Here is a 22,777-nt window from a genome sequence, read left to right on the forward strand (position 1 = left end):
TTTTATTAGGTTTTGTTTTTGTATAATTACTACTTAATTACTTTTAAGTCTATACCTTGCCCCCTTTCAGATTTAGGGCTTTCGCCTCCACTGCCGGGAGGAGGGGTGCAAAGTAAAAAATGTTCCTTTTTTTAAATCTAACATTCATTAGTGATTGAGAGAAAAACGACTGCTCTATAAGTTTTATAAAGGAAGTATTGCCTTTAAAAAATGTATTTTTAAAAAATCTTTTTCTTGTTTTTTAGTCTAATTGTGAGTAAATACAACCTAAATCAAGGCTTCAACCTAACTAAAAATATCAATCCAATCCAGTATTTTCATCTCTAAGCCGGTTTGCATTACCTATCTATTTTAATAAATAGATCTATTTACTATTCTCTTTATTTTGAGATCTGTGATAAAGATCTTTAATTTCTTAAGTACGATAATTTCTTTACTTTGTTTGTGTCTGTGTGTTTTAATGCGTTAGTTCTGATGTTGATTTTTTTTGCATTATTTATGTGCTTTTAATCTTTGTATTTCACTATTGAAAATCGAAAACAAAATCTGGCAATGTACACGAACTGTCAATTTAAAGTGAATGTCTGCTTCATTTGTGTATAGTATATGTTGACTATTGTTTTATTAAAATAAAACATATTTAACTTGACCTTAGATCTAGATCTCTAGAATCTAAATTATAAATAGATTTACCATTATAATCATTTTGTTTGCTTATCACATAAACGCAATTTTTGTGCATAATTTCCTTGGAAGTTCTAGACTATTATTATAAATAATAATAATAACAATTTAAACAATAAAAATAAATGAATAATATTAATCTTTATTGTCCTGTTCAGTATCAGTATCACTGAGTATCAGGCGTATGGAAATTTGTCTTATAATTTGTGGCCATTTGTGCATTACACTAAACAAAAAACATTATAACTAGACTCTATAAGAAACCAAAGTGTACATTCACACCAGACTCACTCATAATTTACATATCACCATATCATATGAATATGAGGCATATGGGACAAAGTTGAAAGTTTATACCAGATTGTTCTTATTTAAAAATTTAATGATTGCCAGGGGAACAAAAGAGTGTTTGTGTCTGTTTGTCTTTCCTATCGGTGTCTTGTATCTCTTTTGTGATGGTAAAATCACAAAATCCTGACACAAAGGCCTCAAAGGGTGATTATTTTGAGGATCTTGTTAGCTTTTTTTATAGATGTTTGTCTCAAACAACTGCCCAAACAGGGTTTGTTTTTTGCCAATGATTTTACCAGCAGCATTTAGGATTCTAGATCTATAAAGATTATTTTTAATGCTCAGATTGCCATACCAGGCAGTGATATTGAAACTTAAAATATTGCAGATATTATATATCTAATCTACATCATGAATTATGATGAATCAGAAAAGTGACGAATGATTCATTCTTCATTCACATTGACATTGATTCACACTATTCAGAGTGACTGAGAGTGAGTTGAGAACTTGAGTAACTAAATCTACGATCTAGATATCTACTCTAGGTCTAGCTAGATCTAGATCTATTAATTTAATTAATCTAAGACTAGATCTAATAAGTTTTAAATTTAACTTGTTCTTAGACTAGACAATGGATGCCCAGATGAGTGGCTGGTTTTGGTTTTGTCTTGAGACAGGACAGATTACAGAATCTGGATTGACTAATCAATGATCAAGCCAATAAACCTCATTCACCAAAACAAATGGTCACTTGATAAATATTGATAAAACAACAAAAAAACTGTCAGGTGATAACTATTGTTGATTAAAATCAGATTGTAATTTGTATAGAAGAGATAGAGAATCACGTGGCTCAATGTTGTTTGTTTACCATTGGCCATTGGTGAATGAGATCCTTTCTGGAGCAGCAGAGTTTACCACAGTTTGTCCCAGTTTGTGCATGTAAGATCTATATGCATCTGTTTGAGGGCTAGCTGATAGAAAGAGCAGCTTTGTTTCTCTTGAGAAAGGCAGCTTTGTTTCTTTTGTTCTCTGTGAGGTCTGTACCTGCACACACAGTCTGTCTCCAAACTGTCTGGTCTTGGGCTATCTCCTCCTACATACTTTCATTGATGCCTGTGATTCTCATGTCTCACTCTCAGGTATCTCTTTAGGTTATTCATGGGCAGCCCTTCGTTCTGACTCCTCTTTGCAAGTTCAACATGTAGGATACCTTTAGGGATTCTTCAATATGGCATGCGTGTGAAATGTCTGAGCCTGAGATGAACTCCTATTGATTAGCCAATTGAAAAACATAGCAGGAAGGAATAATCCTCCCTTAGTGCTCTGGCAAGAAACAGGGCCATTCTTGTGAATGAGATATGAGGGCTGCATCATCGGCGAACAGCAGTTCCCTAATCAAAATATGTTGTCTCTTCGTTTTGGCTTTAAGACGAGCCGGTTAAAAAGTTTTTCTTCTGATCTACTGTGGATATATACTCCATCTTCTAGAAATTTAAAAGCACTGAGAAGATGCCAAATAGTGTTAGAGCCAGAACACATCCTTGTTTTACTCTGCTCTTGAAGGAGAATGGCCTAGAGCTGAAACTGTCTTTCTGTACAGTGCCCTGCATATTTTCATGAAAAGCTGACACTAGTTTCCGTAGCTTGTTTGCACAGCAGATTCTCTCTAGTACTGATAACAGACTGCTTCTGCTGACAAGGCCAAAAGCCTTGGTTAAATAATAAATGCTATAAAAAGACCTTGTTTTTGTTCTGATATTGATGGGAAGTTAGACAAAGTCATTGTTGGGATAGTATTTATAATCTGGTAGAGTTCTGCGTGTTGCTGTGTCCATTGCTCCATTTGCAGTGCATAAATTAGGATGCCTCCATGAGACACATTGCTGTGGTTTTGTCCTGAAGTATGTGTTGGTAATGGGAGGCACGGTGGCTGAGCGGTAAAGCGCTTGGCTTCCGAACCGGGGACCGGGGTTCAAATCCTGGTGAAGACTGGGATTTTTAATTTCGGGATCTTCGGGCGCCTCTGAGTCCACCCAGCTCTAATGGGTACCTGACATTAGTTAGGGAAAAGTAAAGGCGGTTGGTCGTTGTGCTGGCCACATGACACCCTTGTTAACCGTAGGCCACAGAAACAGATGACCTTTACATCATCTGCCCTATAGACCACAAGGTCTGAAAGGGGAACTTTACTTTACTTTTTTTATGTGTTGGTAATGCAGAGCTTAAAAGGTATACGCAGAATTCAAGCCCACTTTGTGCATTGTGGTAAGCGAGGTCGAGAGGCTAAGTACACGAACTTAGCTTGGCTTGGCTACCTATGAAGGGGGCTCAAGGTTCGACACCTTACTCTGGCAGAGTTGTGTTTATTGAGTGCCTAAAGGCAGCACAGAAAAACCTTCTCCTAGATACCCCCTCCCCTTCACTGGTGCACAACTGCAGATTCCTAAAAGCCCAACACAGTCTGTCAAGGTAGTGTGGTCTGATCCTACTCTTGCATTGAAGTCACTTAGACTAGATCTACTCAGTCTTGGCTAGTTTCAATTAAAAACTAGGCTTTATTTTGATCTAGACATTAAATAGATCTAATGTAGTAAATCATATCAAATATTTTTTTTTTACATACTGTCAATTGAAAATTGAACAAATGAATAACTAGATCTAGTATTTAAATGTTTTTAAAACTATGTTACACAGCACCTGCCATCCATGATGCTTGAAGAGGATAAAGAAACTGACTTGTTTCTTAAAACAGCCTGTGCTTCTCAATTTTGCAACAGACTTAAAGAGCAAACTAAGCCATTATTATGTGCTGGTCAAAAGAACTTCTCACCTTCAAAATCACTGCGTGAAACTAAACATGACAAACTTAAAGATTCTAAAGCCAAAAAAAGGCTTACAAGAGGTAATTAAAAAATACATGAGTACTATGAACTGTTCTACCTAATTATATATGTAGATCTAGAGTTAATCATCTAAGGTTACTAGTCTTGGTGGTAGTGTTTCAGGCTTTTACACATAGTGATAGATTAAGGTTTTGATTATCTCTGCCATCCTTCTATAGGAATATTTATAGTTCTTAGAAGATTGGAGAGGTACAAGTATTTATTAAGAGATGCATGCCAAAAGGAATACATTAAAATACAATTTGATTAATTAAAATTCTAAAAAAAAAAATAATGGTATATTTGTCATTTCTGAATGTATTATGAAAATTAATTTTAATAATTTTTATTTTAAGCTAAACAAGAGCCACCCAATGGTATCATAGAACGCAGATATGGGTACATTCCAAATCCAAGATGGCCAAAACCAGCTAATGCTTACACCAAACCATATGAGCCTAAAGGGGTTGGAGCCAATGATGCTTCAGGAGTCCAGGGTGTCTTATTTAGAACACAGCAAACTTTGAAGCCAAAAAGGCCTAGCAGATCTACATCCAATCATTCTTATATAGAAAGTGATTTTCCTGAACTGAGTTTTTCAGCAGTTCCTAGGTATGAATTTTTGTTATCATGGTCTTTTATGAAAAAAATTATGACTAATCTCTATTACAAAGAATAACAAAAATAGTAATAAATGTACTTTTTACTCATTTGAATGATGTACCATTGCTTTGGCTGATGAGACAGAATTTCATTTTCATCATTAAATCATTGAAAAATCTGTACTTTTAGTTTACGTAGTATGGTAGTTTTTATTACATAAACTAAATATATTTGGTAAATCTTTTTCTTGGAGTCTTTAAAACTAACTTTCTTTTCAAATTCAGGTCTCTGAAATCTTCCACCCCAAGTAATTCATTTGTGTCTGGCAGAAATGAGGAGTCTTCCTCCGGTGCTAAGAAGTTTTCTGGAGTTAAATATCCTTCAATGGATATGAATACAGATAAGTCACTATCTCCAAAAACATCAACTCCTGTAGACAACAATGTCTATGTTCACAGTCCATCTCCTTGCCCAGTACCAGTAGTTTCACAGTCTACTTCTTTAGATGTGGAGAAATCATTAACTGACTGTTGTGTTCATACACCAGAAAGTCATGACTTGGTCAGCAGCAAGGGCAGACGATTTCAATCAAGGCAATCAGGATCAAGTCCTGTGCTCTCTGATAGTAGTAGTCACTCTAGTCTTTCCATCCCGTCACCATATTTTCACCACAGAAGTATCACAACTGAATGTCAGGCTTTGGCAAATGAGAGTGGATCTAGCAGAGCTTTGCCCTTAGCTTGTGATGTCAGTCAAACCAGCTCAACATTCCAGTCCCATGGTTCTTCTTGGTCTAGCATTGTCAGGGAGAGCTCTCCTTTTCATGTTTCTGAGAAGAAAAACTGTTCAGACACCAGCCCTTCCATGTTTCCAAACAAGTGGAAAGAAAACAAGCCTGGTAGGTTGTCAGACTTGACTCGCCCAGGGTCCCCTCTCAGTGGGTCATGCGATGCTAGTCAGTCTCCTGTGATGTCCTGGTCACAGGTGGCAAAAGTTTCACTCTCCATTGGCCCAGAGGGAAACGCACAAAACTCTTCAAAAAATGCACCTGTTAAAAATACCTCTTGTGAGAATGAAAATATAAAATTGCACTCCAGGCCTGTTGAGAACACAGTTGAAAGTGAGAACAGAAATGATAAGTCAAAAAGAGGTTTGGCAAGAAACAAACATGCTAAAAGTAGTAACAACAAAACTGTCTCAGGCTTTCAGCAGACCAAACAAACAAATCATTCCAGAACAAGTCTCATACAGTTGGAGGACTATATAACTCCTAAAAAACAGAATGGCAAAAAAAGTGGCTCATTGGGAAAGAAAAATCTGTCGATGCTTGAGAATCGTTTTATCGAACATATAGAAGCCAGTGCTTCATCCCCACCCAAGAAAGTGCGCCCATCACCTGTTAAAAAACTAAGTTTTATGAAAAACCCTTCTTGTGATAGCTCATTTCCAGATAACTCTGGTGATGCTAAACTTAACATTAAACAAAAGAATGACTCACAGCCTCTCCCTTTACAAGACTCGCAGCCTCTTACACAAGATTTTGACAGTGTGATGCATAATGTGAAAGAAGTGGAAGCAAAGATAAAAGCAAGGTCTAAAGAGATAAATATGTCCGTTCTGTCCAAGAGAATGACAGAACGTAGAAGTCCAGTTCTTTCACTGGAAAGCCTCCTTAATGCTGAAAAGGCAGTTGCCAATGATAAAAAAGATTTTTTTGTTCTTGAGAATGAAGATGAAGATGAATATATAAATGCCAAGAGTTCAGCCAGCCATCAGGCAGATATTTTTTGGAAGACAAAGCATGTGACAGAAACATTGATAAACTGTTGGTAAGGAAGATAATTATTACACTGTTTCTAATTTCTTTTTTTTTTTTTACATCTATTGTATTCTATATTTCATTTCCAGTTATTGATTTTTTTTATAAATGAATTTTTTTTCCTTGGCTAGTCTTTCTGTAATGACTCACAAGATTTCAAATAATTTAAGTTAGCTTTATTATATGTGTATAAGGAGTTTGAGTCTGAAAACTTTTCTCAATGGGGGGCCAAAAGTTGGGAATGTTATGTTTATAAAGTAGAGAGCAACTGTATGGTTGGGGTGTTTTGTAGCCTGTTTAAAAAAAGAGAAACTTAAAAAACACAATGCAAATAATGACACATTATACACATAGTTAACTTGCTTGTATATTTTCTTAGCTCGAGTGATGTTCCGGTTATTCAGCCCGAGTCTAGCGAGGATGAAGACAATGTTCCAGACTTCACACTTCCATACTATCAAGTCACACAAAATGTGAATGTAGAGCAAGAGAATGTCAGTGTCGTGGCAGACCCTGAAAAAGTCACATGTAAACTTTGTCTTAAAAAGTTAGTCCGGCGATACTGTCAGTTCATTGAAGGTAATAATAAAAGAATCATTATTCATTGAATTTAGGATTTCTTTTTTTTTATATGCTCAGTCCAATCTATTTTGTGGACATATTGGTTGGGGGTGGTTTACTTACTTTAGCTGCTTAGCTATTATGTCAGGATTTGAACTCCTTGATAGGTAGTTAAGTAGTTTCTGCCCCTCAGATGTATTTTCATTGTATTTTTTTTCTTCTTCTTAGAACATGAAGTTCCAAATGTATCAGTGGAAATTTTCTTCCTCATACAATTGCTGACTTGTAGTCAAGTGGATCAAGACAGTCTTCAATATGTTGGTTAGTGCTCTTTGATGTTGCTTCTTAATCTAGAGAGAATAAAACGAAGGCATTTTTGTTGCAATGAATATATGTGTCATGCCTCAGAGAGCTGACTAGGTCATTAGGCCACATAGTTTATGAGAAAGAAGGTTAAGAAGATTGAAGGAAATTCTAATTCAGTTAAGTCTTTGTATGAGACTATATAAGGACATTAAACAATCTATTTAGGCCATTGTTCTGTTGCTAAATTGCTATTATTCTGTGATGGATAGTTATTAATTGTCAGTATTTTTATTTATTCCTTGATAATATTCTATGTCAGTAAAATTATTTTTCTATTTGAACAAGTGATTTTATGTTTTATGAAAGTTTGTTCATCCTTGGATTACTTGTATTATTGAACTGAGTTTGAAAGTATTAAACTTGAAGAAATGATATTCTACACTGTGCTTCTTCGGTGTGTTCAAATAGAGGTGCCTCTGAACTCACATATAGGCCATGTAGTTTAAGAGAGAACACTGATCTCTAAAGCTAAATGTGACAATGTGTTTGGGCTTATAGGATTATCTAAGTTCTCCACACTTGGCCTAGTCTGAGCCCAAACTGCATCGCTAGAAGTCTTTGCCTTCTCAACCTACACATAAAATAATAGTTATCAATCTGATGAAATGTTTGAATTCTATTTTCAGACCATCATTTAGGTGGAACATACTTTCGTTCAGTGCACAATGGTGTTTATTTTGCTGTGGCTGTCATTAAAAGGCTAAGAAGGTATTGCTGAAATTGACCAATGTAATTCTAGTTTAGACAGCTTAACAATTAATTTTGAACCTGACCTATTAATTAAATTATTTCATATAACCTCTGGTAGTAATTAAAGCTTACATTTAGAACAAACTCTTCTGTACTAAATTAAACTTAGTATCAAACCCAAGGGTATTAACTTATTATCAAAGCCCAGGGTATTAACTTAATATTAATTATAATATTAATATCAATCCTCAAGGTATTAAAAGTTTATTTCAACCCTTCTGCACTGAAGTTTTTCAAGCAAACCACTTATCTTGTTTACTGTAGGTATGTGCAATATTTATTCAGGACATTTGTAATTTGTATTTTTCAGTTTGTTCTTATGTTTGGATAACACTTACTTGGAACTGTTGGCAGCGTCAGAAAGAATTAAAGTATTTTCTCCAAAGCTGCACATTTTTTTCAAATCTGCATCAGAGAATAGAAAAAAGGTAAGATGTTCATTGAAATGTAGTGAAACTATACAGCCAGACTTCATTGTTTTGTGTGTGTTATTTTTATGTGTTTCTTGCATATTCTGCTTAAGCATCTTTGATTTCTTTGTAGGTTGCTGTGACAACTTTCAGTATAGGCCACAATACATTCAACCCTCAAGAAGACGGTTTTCTCAGCTTCCCAGATTCTAATTATGCTCATGTTTTTAAATGTCAAAGGTAACTATCTCTATTCTGTATATTATATTAAAGCACTAATTAAATGTTTATGTTAAACTTGATAGGTCAACAAAACCTCTATTTACATCTAATTTGGTGTTGTTTTGTTTTCCTCCATGTTGTGAAACAGAGATAATTTTTATGCCTTCTATCGTCACTACCATGATACAGAAAGTATTTATGAGTTTAAAATAGAGAATCAAATTCAGTATGTGTATGATGGCTGTACACCGGAACAAAACTCCATGTTCAATTTGATACATCTTGCAAAACTCTTTGTGGATCACATGATTTTGGTAAGCATTTAAAATAGACAATTGTTCTAGCTTTGATCTAAAAAAGAATTGATTCATTTTATTTCAACCAAATGCCTTGCTTTGATTTCAATGTATCAGTTATAGCAGCTAAGGGACTGACACTTTTTTTTTTTTATCTATCTGTTGTAAGATTTTAAATTCAAGTCCCTTTTTGTTTTTATTAGCTTACAAGTGTTGTCTTTAATGTCACTGTTAGAGTAATGTTCAGTTAAGCTATTAAGCCTCACCATTTTAGTTCACTTGGTCAATGACTTCATGTAATTTTGTTCAACTCTTATTAACTCTCTACACAGTGCTGTGTTCATCAGAGCCAAGAGAAAATTGATGTAGTCAAAATGATTGAAAACAAAGGGCAGAATGAGGAAATGTTTAACTCGTAAGCTTTTCTCATTTTGTCTAGCCATGCATATTTCAAACTGTGTATTCTCTGGAATGAGGCTACACTCCATGTATTTACATACTATTCTTATTTCCTCCCAGCTTGTATGAGAGCTTCCTGTGCAACTTGAGCCCCAGTGAGGTGACACCATGTCCAGCTCCTGGTTTCACTGAGACTCAGATGTTCTTTAAAGATTTCTTGGAGACACTGAGCTGTCCAGCCTTCAATGAACATCTGCGCAACATTCTTGTCAGTAAAATACTCGAGGTATGGACATGTTCTTTATGCTCTATTGAAGTTTACTTGACTTTACCTGCAAGACTACGAAAGTAATTTATATTGCATTTGGTATTTTCAGTTGAATTCCGCTGATTATGGCCTTGTTAGAAATTTACATTCTATTCAAGCCATTGAAGAAGATCAGGTAATAATATAAAAATCTATAAAACATTAATAAGTTTAAACAGCTTTTTAATACTTTAAATGATTTAATTAGATATATTTTTTTTATTTAGAAATTTTTAACTTTATATTTTTTCAAAACTATATTTTACAAAATATCTTCAATAGACTCCATTGAGATGTCACAAATTTACTGAATCTGTGTTAACCCTTCGTTTGCTGGCCAAAATGTTGGGATACTTAACATTTTTACCTTATAATGTGGGCATGCAGGCAATGCCTCCAGAACATGCAAGTTCTATTATACAAATGAGAGAACTGGTGAGTACCTAATCTATGACCTTGTAGCTTACAGTTTAATAATCATCATAATAATTTCATAATACCATTCCAAGTGTAATTCTCTCTTTTTACTAACTTATAGAACCCATTGCCTTTGCCATTGCCTGCACTGATCAAGAAGGCTTATGACAGTGGTCATTTGAGTTTAACTATCCCATGGATCGTTGAGTATCTCTCTATGATGGACCCGATGGCACCAAAGTTATCTGTGTATGATTCTTTGCTTCGAAAATTACATTACATCCAAAGGTAAGATTCTTGTTGTTTGTGAAATTGAAAAACTAAGGCATAATTACTATTTGTTTTAAGATAGAGTTTACAGTATGCCTTTATTAACATTATCCTTGGGAGGCACAATATTTGTTTTCAAGAGGCAGAGTTTTGGGTATTCTACTCTGGGTGTAAACACGGGACTAATTAACACTTCTGATCAAAATCAAAAGATGCATTTTTATTTAGACTTGGATGGTTGAGATGCTGACTTTATTTCTGTGAGGCTGCTCATCAGATTTAGTTAGTGGTAAATTAATGGTTTGTGCCCTTGTAGATACATCATTCATTATTTCTTCACTTTGCTTCACAGTTTTATTCAAGAGAGAAAAGCAGCATTTAATTCATAAAATCATTAGAAATACAATTCTTATACAGTATTCTTTACATTTTAAATAACTACAGATATGCCTGGACAAGTTTATACAAAGAAGGTCATACAAATACTGCAGTGTTGATAGTCTCTTGTATCAGCTGGCTATTTGAGGTGAACATATTACTTTTAAAACTGCTACTTTGTAATATGTAATAAAAACTTCCATAACAAAATACAAATACTGTTTGATATGTAATAATAGTTTCTTTTTGTTGTATATTCAACAGAATAGTCTTTTGTTTATGTTGCAGATGCCATCAATCCCCTCAGGTTTTAGTTTATCCTGTGATAAATCTGTTGATCAACAACACTTCTGTGATTCTACAAACACATTTCATGTTGTAAGTTTGGGTCAGAACCAGTCCTGTGTTAGACAGTATTCACTGATAAATTAGTATTGCATTTTAGAAAATATGGCACATTATTTTAAATGTATCTGAATCAATTGTGGTTTTGTTTATGTCATTCAAGGATCGCCAGAAGCTGGTCACTCCAAGTCTTCTGTCTCTGGCATGTCCTTACTTAGGTATGGAAAGTTTTTCTTAATTTTGTTGTGAATACAGTTGATTGACACATTGCATAGAGAAAACTCAACAAAATTGTTTTGATATTAATAATGACTTTAAAACAAAACAAACTTGCAAATAATCTGTAATAAAATTTCTATAAAACTAATAGAAGGATATGATTTTTTATTTGGGGGGGGGGGGGGGACGAACCTAAAATTAAGCAGAAATGCAGTTAGTTGAAGGTTGTTACAGATTTACTTCTTAAACAAAACTATTTTGTCAACAGAACAAGGTGAGATCCTGCTGATTCAGTTTGGTTTAAACCAGACGCCAGCATCAAAGGAGCGTCAAGTGTTGCCTGTGATAGCTGCTGGGGATGAAGTCCTGCCACTTCAAGAGATGAAACCTCACACAGAACTCCAGGACATTGTAGAATGGTTAAATTCCTCTCTTACATTGGATGCTAGGTAATTGCTTGGATAGACTGGGTTTTATATATATTGCAATTCGGTTCCATGAAATTTGCCTGTTCATAATCTACAATTTCTTCACATTACTAAAAGCTGGTAGAGTTAAGAATACCATTAAAGTGTAACATAGAAATGGCTTATAAAAAATAAAAAAAAAATTGCTTTCAAAACATTTTATAAAGTATTTATTCCTAATCACTGTGAACCTTTGGACATCAATAGAAAAAAAAATGTAACACAATTCTTTATTTCTTTTTTTCTTTCCAAACCTTTTTTTTTCTTCATACCATTGTCTCTAGTGAACAGAGTCTGCATAGCAAAACCAGTGTGATTGATGATGAGGTGATTCCAGCCTATGTGCTCACCAGACTTTTTACTTCTAGACATGGAAATGAAATGGTAAGCAGCTAACTGGCCTGTTGATAGGGAAAAAAAAGGATTTTCTTTCAATCCGAATTTTATGAGGATACAACTGTAACCTTCACATATTCTTCCACATTTTCCTGTAAATGAAGTCATTGTTTGAGGGTGGTGGTGAGGGCTTTTGATTTCAAGTTTTCAGTTTGTGAATTTGTCTTTAATAGTAATTTAAAGTGACAAAATATAGGGGCCATTTTCTTTGTTTGAGTTCACAAACTGTCCCATTTTGTAATCTAGTTGCTGCTAAGTAATATCCTTTAAAACTCCTGCCACATTACGTGTTATGGCAGTAGAATGCCATAAGAAGTAAGATCTGTTGATGTTTTTTAAAACTCTTCTGCTCTCCTTCTTTACTAGTTTTCTGAGTAAAGTGGCATGGGATGTTGAATTTGTTTACAATGAAGGTGCCCATCCTTCACAATAAACATTGTATTCAAATTGTCCAATAGGGTTTTCATTATTTATTGAGTCAACTTTAAGTTCAGGCTTCTTCATTAGCATTATCTAGTAGCTTAGTTGCTTTCTTTCTGCTTGGATCTGCCTGTTTCTCATGTAGTCAGATTTACTGCTGGGTAGAAAAAAAAAAGACTTTTATCTTTACATAGCTGATGCATACAGCAGTTTAGTGTTTATTTGTATTTAACAGGCCGAGCTAGAAATTAACTTTATCCAGAACAACCCCTACATCAAAACCTGTGTAAATATGGCAGTAGAGTTGATCACTGCTAAAATATTTGACTACACCCTCAGAACTATTTTACGGGTGCTTGTGTTTGAAGTCAAAGTGGAGATAAGGTCACAGTTTGAGGGCACGTCTCAGGGCCAGCATTCTGAAACCCTCAAGGTAAGTAGTGTGTTTAATGTGACATTGTAGTGGCAGCTTTTCTATTGTTCATTTCACATTATAGAATTACTTTCATTGTAGTGTTTTTGATCATTGTTGATATGATAAGATACTTTGGGAAAACATCACCAGCACTAAATCATGCAGTGTATTTATACAATAACAAGGTTACAAAGACAGTTTGTGTAGAAACACAAACTCAAAATCGGCCCCCGAAGTGGTCCACTCAGGCAGGTATCAATATTTTCAGAAAGAACATCAGAATTAAATTCTATCAAAGACAAATGACAGAGAAGAATGGAGAAAGAAGGTTGACAGATCTTATGTGGTGGTCCAGCAGACCAAAGGATAAGTGAAAGTGAATGTGAAATTAAATGCGAACCTGGCCTAACTGATGTCTTATAATGAATATCTAATTGTTTTGTAAAGGGTCAATCTTTTATTCAAATCCTCAAAATAAGAAAAAAACATTTTCGTAAAAAAAAAAAATTTCCTTTAGTTAAGTGTTCTCTGGTCATGGTGTAGAACTGCAGTTCACGAGATAATATGAAAACCTACTTATTAATTGTTGTTTTAAATTATGTCCAACTTATATGCATACTAAAAAGCCTTTTTTCTCTTTAAAAAAAACTAAACATTATTTTTGGTTAAACATAGTAGTTAGTAGGACAGAACTTACATAACAGCAATACAAATGTAAAAAAAAAAAAAAATGTAACAAAAAGTCTAAAACCATTTGCAGAAATATGTTAAAAATATGGTAAATAGTCCTCTCCCCTACTAAAGACCCTCGAGTGTTTGTTACTATTAGTAGTGAATAGTTGTAAAAGTGGTGTATATTTATGAAAATAGAAAAAATTGCTTGCATAAGTGATTTAAAAAATTAGATTTTTCGCTTTTAGAAAAGGAAAAATTAGCCGTTGCATAGAACTTTGAATGGACTAGAGTATTATGATGTCAGATTTTCACTATCTTTTCTAGTTTACAAGATCTAAACGGGATGGATGGACAAATAGTGTCTTTTCCCCTTTCAGGGGCCACTAAAAATAAATAGGGCTTTTTAAATTAGACTCAACATTAAAACAATGTTTGATCTCTAGGTCTCTCCCCAAGCTCTTGAACCCTTTTGCACTTAACTATGTAATCAAGGAGGTGCACATTGAGTGTGAAACTGATACATTACTTCACAAACACACGCATACCACAATTCTGTCCATCTTTGTAGAATTACATATTACATGAAAATGTCAAGATATATATCACTTTATAATAGTGTTGTGTGTACTCTGTCAAAGATTACATTCAATGTACTGTCCCAAGGTGTTATGCTATTCACTAAACTTTCATTACAACATAATGACAACACGCCATCCTCTCACTTTTGTGTTATTTTGTTTATCAGGACAGGATCTTGGCACAGTCTTACATAATAGCCCACAAGTACATGGCCAGGGCTAAAACCAGTTTCTATGAAGTTGTGGACATGTAAGTACATACTTTGCAATGACCATAACTTTTCACTTGTGGACATGTAAGAACATACTTTGCAATGACCATAACTTTTCACTTGTGGACATGTAAGAACATACTTTGCAATGACCATAACTTTTCACTTGTGGACATGTAAATGCATACTTTGCAATGACTATAACTTTTCACTTGGGACTGAGTGGTTTGGAAGTGGAGTTCTAAAGTTTGACATATGAAGTACACCTTGTATATGACTCTTATTAAACAATATGCACTATGTATAATTATATATTAAGTTTGGTTGCTCATTGAAATATTTTGTTCTAACTTACTAATCTAACTTGTTCCAGGTGCTGCAGTAAAGAATTGACACAGCTGCTAACATTTCTGACATCTGGTCATAGGGAAGAAATACAAAAGTGCTGTATTCATCTTTCAAAGAGGCTGGTCTTGGAACGAGTGAAAGAATGGACCAAAGTTCAAATCTATCCAGGTAGTTGTTTTGAAAGAAATCAAGATATCATTAAAAGCAGACATTTAATGACAGAGTTTGGTATTTATTTGAAATTACATTGAAACATTTGAAACCTGAAATGTTTTTCCAGAATTTTTTCAAAGAATCATCAACAAAGAAGTAGAAAAATGTAACAATGGCAACCCTAAGCATCCAAGTTTGTATCCAACAGACTTCTCTAAGAAACTGGAAACATTGCCAACATCCGAACTGTGCTCAGGATTTGATGAAATGGAACAGCTGTCAGAACTTATTGATAAAGCCTTGGTAATTGTTTATATTGTGTTTATTTAGTTTCTTATGCAGAAAATAAGCCACACCTCAGTTTTCACTCATTGAACTACCAAATATAGCTCAATCCAAAGCTGCTTTCTCCATATATATGAACCATCTACTTTTTAAAACCAGAAAACTAGAAAAATTTCCATCCACTTAAAAAAAAAAGTACAGCTGTTCCTCATGTATATTTGTGATTGTTTATTTGTTAGTCTATAAATTGTATAGAGCAAGAACATAAAAACAATCTTTCATTTTGTCCTTATCTTACCCAATACATAAGACAAAATACAACAATAGAAGACTTAGTATTAAAAACAAAGTTGATGGATTCAAGCAGCTAAATCTGCCCAACTCAACTCTACTTAGGCATATAGTTAAAAAGCTGACATGTGTTTGCATTATGAATGAATGCTTAAATAACTATATTACACAAGTAACACTTCAAGTTATAAGTGGTGGAAACAAAAAAAAATTCATTGATGATTGATGGGAGAAATTGAAGCAAAACAGCAATTATACAAAAAATAGGATTATATAGATATATTTTTAATTGAAAAAATCTTTAAAAGAGCTTAAGATTTTACTGTCAATCTAACAATTACCACCACCTAGCTTACTAGTACATGGGCCACCACCTAACCTACTAGTACATGGGCCACCACCACCTAGCTTACTAGTACATGGGCCACCACCACCTAGCTTACTAGTACATGGGCCACCACCACCTAGCTTACTAGTACATGGGCCACCACCTAGCTTACTAGTACATGGGCCACCACCTAGCTTACTAGTACATGGGCCACCACCTAGCCTACTAGTACATGGGCCACCACCACCTAGCTTACTAGTACATGGGCCACCACCACCTAGCTTACTAGTACATGGGCCACCACCTAGCTTACTAGTACATGGGCCACCACCTAACCTACTAGTACATGGGCCACCACCACCTAGCTTACTAGTACATGGGCCACCACCTAGCTTACTAGTACATGGGCCACCACCTAACCTACTAGTACATGGGCCACCACCACCTAGCTTACTAGTACATGGGCCACCACCACCTAGCTTACTAGTACATGGGCCACCACCACCTAGCTTACTAGTACATGGGCCACCACCACCTAGCTTACTAGTACATGGGCCACCACCTAGCTTACTAGTACATGGGCCACCACCTAACCAACTAGTACATGGGCCATCACCACCTACCTTACTAATACATGGGCTACTTATTCAGAGTGTATCCTGGTTACAAAATCAGATCATAAATATATGTAGTATGGTACACTTTATGCCCAGTACTTTTTAGCTTAAACTCAAGGTCTGAGGGATTAGTGATTTATTTAACAAACTGATAGAGCTACGTTCCAGTAGCTCTAAGTAAAATGAGTTAACTCACATCTTTAAATCTTAAACCTGATAAATTAGGAATCAATCTATAGATAATGAGTTTTACAAGTAAAATATTTTATGTTTTATGTGTATTCTGTTTTATATGTCTATAATACATACATTCTTACCAACTGTTTCAGTCCTATGGTGTATGGTACATCAATGCCCTAACCCCAGGCACACGTCCAGATGGTAAGCACATGATAGAACTTATTGAAGATTTCATCAGATGTGTGGAGAAAAGCATGGTAAGTGCACCAGAAGTAGTGCAGTCCAAATACTTTGACATATAAAGTTTACTGTCAGTGTGGTCTTGATACTTCATTGTATACATCTCTTTGTTGATACCATCCACAGGTAACTATGGACTTTGCCTTCTATGTTATGTCCAATTTTCTGATGCATCTGATCATACAATACAGTAAGTTTTAGATTCACTTTTCTAATGTTTTAAAGGGATCTGACAATAAACTAGAATTATCAAATGTTTCTGTAAATGTAAGAAAAAAAAATGATCATTTAGACATTTATTGTCTTTGATATTTCTCTTCTATGTTGAAGTTTTTTCTTCAAGTTTTTCTTTTAGTATATAATATAGGTTATTGTAGAGTAGTAAGTTATTAGGTTCTTATAGGTTATTAAGTTTCTTAAATGTTACTTACGTGTATTGTGTACTGCTGTCTATGAAATTAGCTGCAACATTTTGGTTATTAAGTGCTTGGGTTTGTTCTCCTCAAGTTGTGGATGCGCCAGAGAATTGGACTGATGCAGCAGCTGCTACCTTCCTGCGGCTGTGCCATGTGTGTAAAGCCAAGAAGTTGGAGAATGACAAGTTGACTATCAAGCTGTCTGAGTCAGTCAGGAAGAAGAAGAGAATGAAAGTGAAAGTGCTGAACCTCATGTCTGTCCACTCTCTGGTCTGGCTGACACAAAGTGAACAAATGGTGAGTCTGGTGTAGAGGTTAGTGGGCTCAGGTCAGTAAATCTAAAGATATCGAAAATCTGATAGCATGATATTTTAGAGTTTTCAAAGTTTTGATGCAATGGCTACTTTTATTTGTTTCTGAAAGCGAAAAATTTAATTAAAATCAACTATGCAAGCTGTTTTTACATAAAAATACACCATTTTTTACAACTATTCACTATTAACTCTTTCTTTCCTAAGCGACTTTAATGTCATAGATTTTTTTCTTAAAAGTCGATTAAGCGATGATATTGCCGCCGGTGCATTTAAACATCTTTGTTTCGTTCCTATTCTTGGTTAATAATTTTAAATGCTTATATTCTAAATCTACATGATTTCCGCTTGCAGAAGAGTTCACTGTTTACTTCCTTCAACATGGTTTTAATATTATAGAGCGTTTTGAAAGTCGTCTTTTTTTTTGTGTGTGTGTTAAAATGGAAATGGAGCCTGGCCCATCAGGAGGTCAATCTACTAAAACTTGTAGATCTAAATTATATTCAGATCAACAAGTAAAAGACCTTATTGATTCAGATGACAGTGATTTTGTTTTATCTGTTCATTGTGATAGTTCTAGTGTCAGTGTTAGATCTAGATTCTAGATCTGAATCTGATAGTTCATCAGCTGATGCACCTGCCATGCCCCCCTCCTAAAACTAGACATATTAGCACAAAGAATACATCTAGATCTATATAAAAATGCAGAGATAAGTACTAAAACAGAAAGCAATTTTAGATTTATTCCTTCCAATAAATCTATATCTACTTCAGCCAATGTACACATCAACTTACTCAATTCTGAGTCAACTGAGCTTGACTGTTTTTTACTCTACTATTCCGCAATTGTTGATAACTTGTTGATTCTAATGTAGTCTACATAATAAAAATAAACACTCCAGCACGCAGGACACCCATTTTTACAAAATGGAAACCAGTTTTTAACTATGAAATTTATAAATTTCTGGCCATGACTACACTGATGGGATTAGACTCGTCGTTAAGTCCTGCACATCCATGTGGATTGTTTTTAAATACCACAATTAAAACATGGATGTTGTTTTTTGTTCAGACAAACATAATGTAAATAGCAATGAATCACTTTTATTTGAAATATATCATGAACAGTGTAATTATTTTCTTACTGGAACTTAATGTTGCAAGTTGTTTTTTTTTCTCATTCTTCTTCTTCTTCTTCTAGCCAGCTTTATTGCTGCTGAGCTGTGAGCTCTTTTGCAGACTGTGCCAAGGAAAAAAAGTGTGTTGTTTTCTTCAGCTGTTCAGCACTGCCGTAAATGGTGTTGGTTATGTTGGGCTGTAGTGGAAGTAGGGTCTGCCTAAGGTGGATTAGGGAGGGGCATTCAAAGAGGATATGGTTTACGGTTTCAAAGGGATGGGCGCAATGTCTGCAAAGGGGTAGTTGTGTGGAGTTTATTTTGTTCAGGTGGTAATTTAATAGTGGTGTGTGTCCTGTTCTTAGTTGGAAGATTGTAGATTGTTCTTTGCGGGGGAGGAAGTTAATACTGTCCAGTTTGTTAGGCGTAGTCATTTCTCTGTACATGGCTCTGCCTGTGTTTCCTGATGCCCATTGGTTGAGCCACTCCTCTTTGTGATTGTTGACTAACATTGACCTTGGGGTGAGGTAGTTAACAGGTCTATCTGGTTGTTCCATAGATGAACCTGCCTTTGATAGCTTATCTGCCTTTTCATTTCCCATGATGCCAATGTGTCCAGGGATCCACTGTAGTGTAATATTGATATTTTTTTTCTCATAAATTTTGACCTTGGATAATGTGCTCCAGTTTTGTACTCCATGAGTTTTTTATTGTTTTAGTGCCAGTTCTAGTTCATGAAAATATGAATAAGGATTATAAAACAATAGCATTTAATTTAGTTTGGAATAGAAATGATCTTCTTATGTGACTTGGATTAAATATTTTGTTTTCCATTGGTGAGTTTTCAGATTTTCATTTTTACTTTTCATAACAAGAACATTCATTGTCCTTTAATTCAATATGAAAAACATTATTCTATGATTGTAAATAAAAAAGGTATACCATATTAATTAGAACATGTTAGTGCACTACAATAGGATTAAATAAATAATTCCATCAGAATTTGGAAAATAATTACGGAGAGAAAGAGTTAATGTTAAAAAAAACAACAAAGACCTAAAGGAGGTGACTATTTAGCATATTTGAACACATTAATGGAAACGGTTTTAGATTTTTTGTAAAAAAATATTTTTAAAATTTTTCTATTTCTAAATTAAGTACTTTCTGTCATACCAGCTACTTACATATTAAATAAAATGTGTAATTTATTTTTCTTTTAAAGAGAAAAAATTTATTTAGTTTGCATATAATTCAAATATAATTTAAAACAATTAATAAGTAGCCTTTCATGTTATACATGTGAAGTGCAATATGCAGGTAACTAAAGTGTAAAGTTTCTTTGTTGAGACTTTGAATGAGAGATTGGCCTTTTATAAAACAATTAAATCAATTAGATAATCATTCAATAAAGATCAGTTAGGCCAGGTTCACATTGAATTATATCTTCATAACTATCAGTTCATTGAATATTAAAATGTAATTATAACAACATTAATGAATCTCTATATCCTGTGGTATCAAGTTGTTAGTCTTACTAATACCCCTGGTACAACAGTAATAACAACAAGGGAAACAGGGTTGTAGTTGTTGATAGTTTGTAGTTCATAGTTTCTGATATTCTTTGCGAAAATATTGAAACCTGCCTTTTTACCTGCCTGAGCGAACCACTTTAGGGGCCAATTTTGATTTTGTGTTTCCACACTAACTGTCTTTGTAACCTAGCTTTTTTTTTTTTTTTGAAGAACTGGATAGTAAAAGTGAATGTTCCACTGGTACCTGATCACTGCTAGGGGCTGGCGCCAATTGAAGTCCATGGTTCAGGTTCTCTTCTGGGCTTATTGTTTAGTCATATGTCTTCACCTTCTACTCTCAATAACCTCAGTACCTTAGTTCTGCTATTATTTGTTACATAGGGTTTGTACATACATTTGTGATAGTCTATGTCATTTACTGCAATATATTTTTAGAAATAGACTAGATTCATATAAATAGTCTACTGCTTGTTTTGGTTCATTGTAAGTAATGAAATAAGTTTCAATAGACTAGGTCTAATCAGAGTAGGAAATCTGACTTTTAAAATTGCAAATACAATTATAATAATAATAAAAGAATAATATAATCAAATACACATAAAACATAGTTGAATGAGCTATCTTATAATTGTTATCAGTTAGGCCTATTGTAAATGTACTTATTGGTAAAATTAATGTATATTCATGTATAATTTTAAATCATCATTTAGTGAGTTAAAAAAGAATCACTCACTGCAATGTTTGTTGCTTAAACATCGTATAAGATAAATGTCTGGAATTCCTTTTCACAAAAAGCCATCTATAATTGTTATATGAAAAATATCTGGAATTTATTTTTTAAAAAGCTTTAGGAACCATGTATAAGCTATTTATAATTGTTATTAAATTTCAAAAACAATTGCTCTGTAGGGTTCATCCCTGCAAAATTTGCCAACCAGATTTCCAAAGTGGAGCACATATATTTTAGTTATATATATTAAAGTACAATGATGTTACTATTAGTTACTAAACTATGTGCACTTTGTACTGTTTCAGAATGAGACCTTGATGGCCTATTGCAAGTTGATCTTCCAGCTTGTTGAGTCACATTTACTGTGCATAGAGACAGTGTGTGCTAAACTGACTCAGTCCAGAGACAACCATAATGTCAGCTTGACTGTCAAGAAACTCATCAACCAGATTCTAGTGAAGCTATTGGAGATGCTATGGGAGAGCCCTGTCACTCCTCAGACACTCAGCTACAGCAGGGAGAGAATCCTGGTCTTACTTCAAAGCTTAGTCTCCCCTGTCAATGGACACACAAGGTCTGAGTGGGAAGAGCACTTACATGCATTGCTCACTGCAACATTTGGTCATGTTCTAGAGAAATCATGTTCTAGATGACTCTCTTGTTCCCCTAACACATAAATGAAGTTTTCTGTACAAAATGTTGATATTTTAAAGTGTAAAGAACATAATTTTAATCATGTGATTTTATGTCATGAAAAGTCAAATATATTTTTACCTTTTTGTGCAATATTTATTTCTATCTTAATAAATTGTTTTAAAAAGGAGAACTTTGTTGTTTTTTTTAAAGGTAATTTTAATAATAAACTTTATGTTGCTCTGCTAGTATGTTTTAAAATTAAAGTATCACTGTCTGATGGTTCACCATTTTGTTTCTATACGAAATTTTATCCATTTAAAAATTAACCTCCAAATAAATAAATATACACTAATAAAGTAGGTATCTGGATTTTTATTTTCTTAATCAAATTCAGGTGAAATAGGATTAAACTTATCTTCATTAAATTGGGGGTGAAAATATGGACTACCAAGGGACTCTGCTCATGAGATTTCCCCCCCCCCCCCCCCCCCAACCTTTTCATGTTATTCAACCAATTATGTTTTTAAGATTATCTTGGCCAAAGACTCAGTGTTCAAACTATCCTAATTGTTAGAATATTAAGGAACTCATTTTTATTTGTCATTAAATTTGTGTAGCATGACCTACTTTGTTGTACTATCAGCTGTAGATGGAACTGTCTCTCAAAGCTCTATCTTTTAGCCTCAGCCGTCAACATTCCAGCAATCAAAGGAACATACAGTAACCTCATTTATTGGTAGCTTTTATTTGGACTTGGAAAATAACTCCAGGATTTACTTGATTCATCCTTGATCTAGAGTATGGCATTTCAACAAATGAACTTGTTTTGGTTGTATAGCAGCAGCTTATGTTGACTACACTGAGGGATTTAGAACAAAAAAAGACAAGAGGTAGGCTTAGGGGGATCAAACATTTCCTACATTAGTTGATTGAACAAAAGTTGAAAATAAAAAAGCTGTTAATGGACTATCAAACTCTAGTGGTCATGAGCTCTCTCTCATCCACAGATCAATTCAAGTGGAGTCCTCAGTTCTCTAAACAATTGGTGTCTAAACTCTAGTATCAATACTAAATAACTAAATATATAGCTTTAGGCTAAATGAACACCCAAGTGGTAACTAAGTTGTTTCATAATTTGGTTCCATTTATTATTTTTAATAATAATAATAATAATCTTTATTATCCGTAAGGAAATTTGTCTTACAAT

The 22,777-nt window shown here is 34.3% G+C and overlaps 1 protein-coding gene across 3 annotated transcripts; it reads left to right on the top strand.

Moving 5' to 3' along the window:
• The first annotated feature begins 563 nt into the window (after nt 1-563).
• Nucleotides 564-21,742, top strand: LOC106063750 (uncharacterized). Of its 3 annotated transcripts, none has more exons than XM_056022202.1 (28): nt 564-597; nt 3,676-3,883; nt 4,220-4,475; nt 4,751-6,295; nt 6,665-6,864; nt 7,075-7,167; nt 7,839-7,920; nt 8,273-8,390; nt 8,506-8,612; nt 8,743-8,908; nt 9,223-9,305; nt 9,410-9,575; nt 9,667-9,732; nt 9,879-10,031; nt 10,135-10,301; nt 10,728-10,809; nt 10,950-11,039; nt 11,170-11,224; nt 11,494-11,674; nt 11,977-12,076; nt 12,744-12,941; nt 14,344-14,426; nt 14,762-14,904; nt 15,017-15,192; nt 16,740-16,847; nt 16,957-17,020; nt 17,338-17,543; nt 21,240-21,742. In XM_056022202.1, the coding sequence occupies exons 2-28, from the start codon at nt 3,688-3,690 to the stop codon at nt 21,585-21,587; spliced, it is 5,232 nt and encodes a 1,743-aa protein (XP_055878177.1). In that variant the 5' UTR covers nt 564-597; nt 3,676-3,687; the 3' UTR covers nt 21,588-21,742. The 3 variants fall into 3 exon arrangements, with proteins under 3 accessions (XP_055878177.1, XP_055878178.1, XP_055878176.1); XM_056022203.1 differs by lacking the exon at nt 564-597 and adding an exon at nt 1,189-1,472 and having other exon boundaries at nt 17,338-17,560; nt 21,240-21,371; XM_056022201.1 differs by lacking the exon at nt 564-597 and adding an exon at nt 1,191-1,472.
• The last annotated feature ends 1,035 nt before the right edge of the window (nt 21,743-22,777 follow it).

Source organism: Biomphalaria glabrata, chromosome 3, assembly GCF_947242115.1.
Source record: "Biomphalaria glabrata chromosome 3, xgBioGlab47.1, whole genome shotgun sequence".
Lineage (NCBI taxonomy): Eukaryota > Metazoa > Mollusca > Gastropoda > Planorbidae > Biomphalaria > Biomphalaria glabrata.

What these genes read in the sequence shown, in the direction of transcription:
- LOC106063750 (XM_056022202.1), top strand. Translation starts at nt 3,688, where the DNA reads ATGATGCTTGAAGAGGATAAAGAAACTGACTTGTTTCTTAAAACAGCC. An exon ending in GAAACATTGATAAACTGTTG is followed by an intron (nt 6,296 to 6,664) that starts GTAAGGAAGATA and finishes ATATTTTCTTAG; the next exon opens with CTCGAGTGATGTTCCGGTTA. An exon ending in CATCAGAGAATAGAAAAAAG is followed by an intron (nt 8,391 to 8,505) that starts GTAAGATGTTCA and finishes ATTTCTTTGTAG; the next exon opens with GTTGCTGTGACAACTTTCAG.